Source organism: Oncorhynchus kisutch, linkage group LG8 (genome assembly GCF_002021735.2).
Source record: "Oncorhynchus kisutch isolate 150728-3 linkage group LG8, Okis_V2, whole genome shotgun sequence".
NCBI classification, from domain to species: Eukaryota; Metazoa; Chordata; class Actinopteri; order Salmoniformes; family Salmonidae; genus Oncorhynchus; species Oncorhynchus kisutch.
The window spans coordinates 51,411,274-51,418,616 of NC_034181.2; the positions used below are offsets into that span (position 1 = coordinate 51,411,274).

At 43.3% G+C, this 7,343-nt stretch overlaps 1 protein-coding gene across 1 annotated transcript in view; it reads right to left on the reverse strand.

Moving 5' to 3' along the window:
• LOC109895575 (MAM domain-containing glycosylphosphatidylinositol anchor protein 1) overlaps window positions 1-6,215 on the reverse strand; it is a 410,076-nt gene extending 403,861 nt beyond the window's left edge. Inside the window, exons 1-2 of the mRNA XM_031830541.1 lie at window positions 5,535-6,215; window positions 4,216-4,316 (exon numbers count right to left, since the gene is read on the reverse strand). Coding sequence (XP_031686401.1) covers window positions 4,216-4,282 — 67 coding nt within the window. The 5' untranslated portion in view covers window positions 4,283-4,316; window positions 5,535-6,215. The remainder of the gene's footprint in view (window positions 1-4,215; window positions 4,317-5,534) is intronic.
• Window positions 6,216-7,343: the final 1,128 nt, after the last annotated feature.

Sequence of the window (7,343 nt, forward strand, 5' to 3'; positions counted from 1 at the left end):
TTCTTTTACATTTTTTTTTCATGGCAAGTTACCTAACTAATTAACTCTCAAGGACTTTAATTAAAGAATAATAAAGAAGGAAAGGTCAGTCAACAATGGTCGACATTGACTGGTGAGGGGCGAGAGTGGAGCAGAGTTTTTAAGAACACGGCGTGCGTGTGTGAGTGGGGTGAGAGTGTGTGGGTGTGTGTGTGTGCATGCGTGCGTGCATGCGTGCGGGCAAGCAGAAAATCGAGAAGATTGTCATTGTCGGTGTGAGAACCTATGAGTGAGAATCTGAGTAAAGTCAGGTTTAAAAATATCAGGACAGCGAAGAAAGTATTTACAATACACACAGGTTCAGAAGAAAGGTTCAGAGGTGCCTATTTTACTCTGTGTGTGTGAGTGTGTGTGTGCGTGCGTGTACAGTAATGTGTGGCCATTCATTTGACAATCCATTTTACATTCCTGATACGATTCAAACTCCCAGTAGGGCCTTGAAGGAAATATTTGGCATCATTACATTCAAAAATCTTCCTTCTGAATGCGACAAAATAGTAATCTCTCAACAATTATGGAATGTGTTTCATTATAAAATATTGTTTTGCACTTTATTTTAGACAGTAAAGAATTCACAGAGGGGGAGACAGGTAGGTGGGAGAAACAGTACAAAGGGTTGGAGTGGGGATTGAACCCCAGTCTCCAGTAGAAAGAGGAGTATGTGTGACTACAGCCAGGACGGCCACTGCTAGACCACAGGACACTGCTAGACCACAGGACACACTCTCTGGGCTTTGCATTTTAATTGCAAGGTTAACTTCAGACAGAGTGTGGTTTGGTCATGGAAAGTAAGCAGGTGTTGTCCATTCATTGTGGACTATGTCACCTTGCTTTATTATTTAGAGCCTGATACTTAAATACTGCATGGACGTGCAGAGAGACCAACAGAGAGAGAGAGAATATGTGTGTGTGTGTGTGTGTGTGTGTGTGTGTGTGTGTGTGTGTGTGTGTGTGTGTGTGTGTGTGTGTGTGTGTGTGTGTGTGTGTGTGTGTGTGTGTGTGTGTGTGTGTGTGTGTGTGTGTGTGTGTGTGTGTGAATGTTTGAGAGAGAGAGAGAAAGTGAGGGCAGAAAAGTGAGAAGATTGTAATCACTAGCTGCGCTCCCCCTCTCTTCCTCTCTCGCTCCCTCCCTCCTTCGCTATCCCCTGCCTCACAGCCATGGATAAATTATGAATGCTTATTAAAAAAGGGCAATATTCAGCATCCAAAATAAACGCACGAGGCGGTGAGAGACATAAAAGAGAGAAACAAACAAAAAGGTGTGGAGGATGAGGAAGAAGAAGAGTTAAAGTCACTGGAGATTTGGGTGGTCACGGACACTATACCTTTGGTCTTCTAGGACACAGGCCTTAACGAAGTAAGAGATGCCATTAGTTCAATTAATGTATACAGTAGTAGATAAAGTGTGTGTGTATCAACAACTATACCACATAGCCTTCCATGAGTGAGAGAGAGTGAATTCCAACCTGCGCATTGACATGGAAATCAATGGCACAATGTATGTTTGGTTGCACAGAAATGATTAACATTACTTAGTGTAACTAGTGACCCTTCATGACAATCCAATAATTGTTTAAATTATCTCATCAGTTGTGAGGAAAGAGTGTCCATGCTCTCCATCCTCTGGGTAGAAGTTTTCCTTTTCAGGCATAGATATAGGGTCAGCCTGACCATGCTCAAATCTGAATTACACCATTAGGCCTAGGTGTAGCAATACATAGCTGATCCCTCGATTGTATAACGACCCCTCAATAGAGAAGCTCTCTCTATTTCCCTCTGTCTCTCTCATGTTAGCACCACTCTTGATTGAGTGTGGAGGATGAGGAAGAGTGAGTGAGTGTTGGAAGCTTCAGACAACAATATTGAAATGCAAAGCAGCACAATCGATGAACAGTAAAGCAACGAGGGATCACAGGAGTCCGAGGTGAGATAGCAACAGTAGCGTCAGCCACTACAGTATCTAAAGAAAAGCCTACATCCACTTGTGTCCTGTCCAGGCAGGGAATGTAGGCCTACAATGTATTTTATTTTTTACTTGTACAATAAGCTGCCTCAGGCAACATTAACAGGAGAAAGGCTAACCCTGTGGGCTGTTCTGGTTCTGAAAGGGCTTACTTATTTACTTCATGACAGGGCTAACGAATATGATAGGTATAAAAGGGCTTTCGGAGCAGTAGCATCAAGTCAGGCGTGCTTGTGGCATTCAGTTCCCAGCGGACAGCGAGTTGCATCGGTCTCTCCATAGGAAGTGAGAACATTCCAAAAACAGGAAAAGCCATTTTAAAGCTTCTCAATACACAGTCGTGTGCCAAGCTCACGGCAGATCTCCTGACGTTTTCTACTGTTCTTGCATAATTCTCCGTCTCGCACCTGTGTAACATCGCACCTGTGTAACATCGCACCTGTGTAACATATTTAACCGAGGCAGCAGGAGACCAGGCGCGTTTGCTGATTGCACAGGGAATTATTACGGCTAAGGTCCTTCCTCCTCGTAGTCTAAACCTAAGAATCATCATCATGACCAAGAATGCAATAGAATAATACTGACTTTAGACTCTCTCTCATCTCCTGTAAACTTGTGGGTTTGCGCAAGATCATTTTTTAATGGGCCTAGTACGTTAGGAGGTCATTTGTATTGCGTGCTATATGCATTCATTCACATAGCCCGCAAAAGAAAAGGGGGAATTCAAAACGATCTATTCAGGATGAGCTCACCAAACCCATTCGGATCCGCAACGCCAAGCCCGACCATACGTAAAGTTCTAACTAGTTTGAGGTCATACTTATTACTTCGAGTGCAACCATGGTGCTAATCCGCACTGTACAGGGCCCATGGGACAACTGAGCAAATACTATAGGCTACATCAGACAACAGCACAATGCATAACCTTAGCAATGCATGTTATACATTTAGGCTTTCGCAAGAAGTATGGGGGGATACCTAGTCAGTTGTCCAACGGAATGTATTCAACAGAAATGTTTCTTCCTCATTTATCCCGTCCCTTTGAATCAGAGAGTTGCGGGGGGCTGCCATAATCGACATCCACGTCTTCGGTGCACAGTGAACAGTGGGTTAATTGCCTTGCCCAGGGGCAGAATGACAGATGTTTACCTTGTCAGGTCGGGGATTCGATTCAGCAACCTTCCGGTTACTTGGACCAACGCTCAAAGTAGACAGACACATCGCCATTGACAGACCGTTTCTCAAAGTAAGGCTAGTGAAAATATTTACTAAGATATATATATTTTAAATTAAATAGCCGGCCTGCGTTTGACATTTAACAGTTAGAGTGTGTCGTGCCCCTGTTTGGAGAGCTGGAAAGGGTAAAGGTGTGATCAGAGAGCTTTAAATATTGCAGCTGCTTTCCTTGGTTTATACATAATTGTAATGTAATGAGCATAGGCTACCTGTCCAATTTGCACCGAAGATGATCTACTTGGCTTCAAGCTGTTCCTTCGTCATACTGTCATCGCCATTCTGTTACGCAGAAACATGCTTTTCTCAACTAGAGTGCCGATTCCCCTATAAGGTCTAAGGTATACATACTGTGGTGCCTGTCACAAGAGTAAAATATCCTATGGTCCTAAAGTAAACAAAACAGTTGTAGCAGTTCAGCTGTAGCGGCTGGAAGAGTTTTCAGACCTCATTCTTATTAATTAGCCTATTTAGTTAGGCAGCGTGTGCCTTTTTAATCGGCAGTTTACTCGATATGACAGTGCCGCTCCCGTAGTATGTTCAATGATAACTATGTAGGTTTCAAAAGGGTAATTATGCAATAGCCTACTAGGAATCCGCCCGAGGCCATGCTCTTCTTGGTGATTTAATAGACATTACCGAGGGTTTAGTAAGCCTCCTACCTTTTCTCATTACAATGAACTTTTCATGTGAAATAGATTTTTATGACAGACCATTTGAATGTGCCAAGCAAGCCAGAGGTGGATATGCATTAGGCCAATTATTATCATTGTTAATTTTAATAATATTATAGCCTAATGACACCGATAAAGGACATGTAGGCTACTGGGACAAGACCATTAAGATCATATGATGAATAGGGGGAAAAATTAACCAAACCGGACTGTGTCCACTGTGCAATAACTCAATAGTTGCGCCACTTATTACCATCATATTAAACTGAATGGACACACAAACACACACACTTTCGTATCTCTTACCGTAAACTCCTTGCCCTCGTGTGTATGGGTGGATGATAGAAAATAACAAAATCCAGAAAAGCTCCATCTTTAGCTTCGATCCCTCATAACCTGGAAATAGTCTGAGAGAGAGAAGAGCAGGTTTGAGTGAATAAGAAGAGGGCATGAGAGCACCGTGACTAGATCAAAGGAGCCACGGTAGATTGTGGAGTGTAACAGCTACAGTAGGCTAGTTTATAATCCAGACGAGAGAACAAGTGGGGAGTCTATCAAATATATATTTGTTCTGTCCGGGAATCGTGTCAACTCCCTTCCACAGATAATACAATCCTAATAATTCGTGTGGTTAAAGTAATTTCGAATCGCATGCATTGTCTCAAACCGGGTTAAACTACGGGCAATTCAGTTGCAGACTCTGGATATCAAAAGATTACAGGACAGCTCTGCCATTGTCCTCTCGGGATTGACAGGATTGCCTAAAGTAATTATGGTTTATTTCTGAAATTGCTAACCGGCAGGTAAGGGCAGCGAGCATAACAATATTTCAAATGGTGGCCTGAGTGCCGGGGTCATGCACCTACCTGCATATCACCACCGCATAGCCTATATTAAGCACATGTGGGTGTACACACGCGCGCGCGTACACACTCACACACACACACACACACACAGGACCTGTGGACAAAAGCCGTAGCATTCATTCGAAAAAAAATTGAACATTTCCAAGATTACCAATAGGCTACATTCCTCACCCAACAGGCGATAAAAATTGAGTGATAAACAATAGACAACTGTGCCAAATCGACCACGTTACCTGACATGTGGTATTGTGGTTTAATCGAATGGCAATTAAAGGGACGTTGTAGTAAACGAGTCAATAAAAATTATTGATGCACTTTGTCACTCAAATTGGCGACTGATTGAGCCTTTCCTAGTCTGCATGATGACCCATAATATGACTAAATGGGAAATGCAATTATCTATTTTAGAAAAGTAGGCCATAGTGTATAGTAGTTTATATCTAGCGCAACTTGTGTGTCTCAAAAGCAACTAAAGTCTGCACGCGCTCTCTGACCTCACCCCATTGAGGATGGCGACCTTTCCACATAAACGGGTGGTTACACACGTCCCACGTTTGAATAGTCTACTTAGCCTAGTTAGGGAATACAATACAAGCATATTCAAATCGTAGGCTATAACATGCAGGAAGATAATATATCCAGGATCAAACTTTTAAGACAGTATCCTACTGTCAATGTGTCTGTCCATAAGTGAAGCATATTGGAAAAACATCGCAGTAAATGGGTTCACTGACAGCAATATTGTCGAATTTCATTTACCTTACTCAGAGGTGTAGTCAGCGCAGCAGCGGGTGGGCTGTCTTGAAACGAAGTCTACGACGCGGCTCAGCGATAATTCCGTTTCAAGACCACCTTAGATGTCTTACCATAAATTCGTTGTACATGTAGGTATCCCCACTTAAGTATTTCCGGGTTCGTAGAATTTCTTAGTTCCAATTTCGATGTATACCAATTCTCAAAAGAGAGTAGAAATGTGATAAGAATTCACCGGGTAACTTTTAACGCACGGAACCATTCGTTTGGATTCTTTAGGGGGCTCGAGCCGCTCCTTGTATCCACAAAGCGGAGTCCTCATAAACCCATGCAGTCCGAAATCACTCCGATTCTCTCCCTTTCGGCGTTGAATCTGCCTTATTTCTTACGCCTCTTATTTCTTTAAACAGTTCAGTCCCGCGTAGGTTATTGGAAATTATAGGCTATCAAAATAAAGTCCCACTCTCCATACACTACACCGCTCCTCCCCTCGCGTCTCCAAGTAGCCTACTGTTTGCCAGTGGAAGTATGTGCGCAGACTGAGAACGATGTGATGGACTCCTTGGCCCAAAGCGGAACAGCTGAGATGCGCACGTCTCACTGAACAGGTTGTCAAAGACAGGCTCATGTATCTTCTGCCTCTCTCTGTGTCTCTCTTATCTCTCTCCCTCTGTCGGACGTCAATTCAACTCCAAGTTCGCTTCTCCCGCCCCACGCAACATGAGTGACGTTTGCGATAGACTAACGAGTCGAACTGAGCGAGAGGGATGGATGGGGGGGTAATTTGTTTTGGGGTGGTTTTGGTCGAATTTGCGACTGTGGTTCCACTCGTGGAGGAATGCCAATTATAGGCAGTGCAGCTGCAAAAAGGTCCTGCCTACTGAATACTGGCCCGGACTCCCAACGGGGCAATTAGATTTTTTTTAAAGAGGCCGAGAAAAGAAAGAAAAATCACAGTCTCTCTCTCTCTCCCGCTCTCTTCCATCCCTCCTCGGTACTCTCAAGCTCTCCCTCTCATCTCCGTCTCCGTCAGTTTCTCTACGCACGGAGCCGACGTTTTAGTCCTACTCAATGTGGCCACAAAGCGGCGTATTTTAGCTAATTTTATTTGACGTGTGACCTCTCACCGGATTGATAGACAGATAGATTCAGAACGGAATTGATAGTTGATGCATCTCAAATGTTGTTGTTGACTCATCAATAAAACATATAGTAGCCTACTCAAACATGTAACATATTCATTTTTGTTAGGAAGCAGCTTGAACCACATAGGTAGGTTGCAGCAGTGCTGAATATCCTCGGGTGCTTCCCTGTCTCCCGCAGCCTGTGCATTTCAGCACCATAGATGCTGTCCACTAACACAGACACGTGCTAACCTGCTGCTTTATGTCTCACTGGTGTGCATGCCTCTCTCTCTCAGTCACTCTCTCCCTATCTCTCTCTCTCAGTCACTCTCTCCCTATCTCTCTCTCTCAGTCACTCTCTCCCTATCTCTCTCTCTCTCTCACACACGCACACACACAATGGTAAATATTTCAAATGTTGACAAGTATTTGCGTACACATGTCCAGCTCTGTGAAGCAATAACCTGTAAATATTAAATGCGTTTTTCAAAGGAGAGCCATGCCATGAAGATAAGATCAAGATATGCTAAGTTTCGTGCTATCCTTTTCATAGATGACCAAAAATGAATATGTGGTCTACTTACAAAATTAACAGACAAGGAATAGTCTGTTCATTTGAATACAAATTGTTTGTCTTAATTACTGGATCAAAAGTATCACAGCACACTGAGTATCTCATCCAGTATACCAC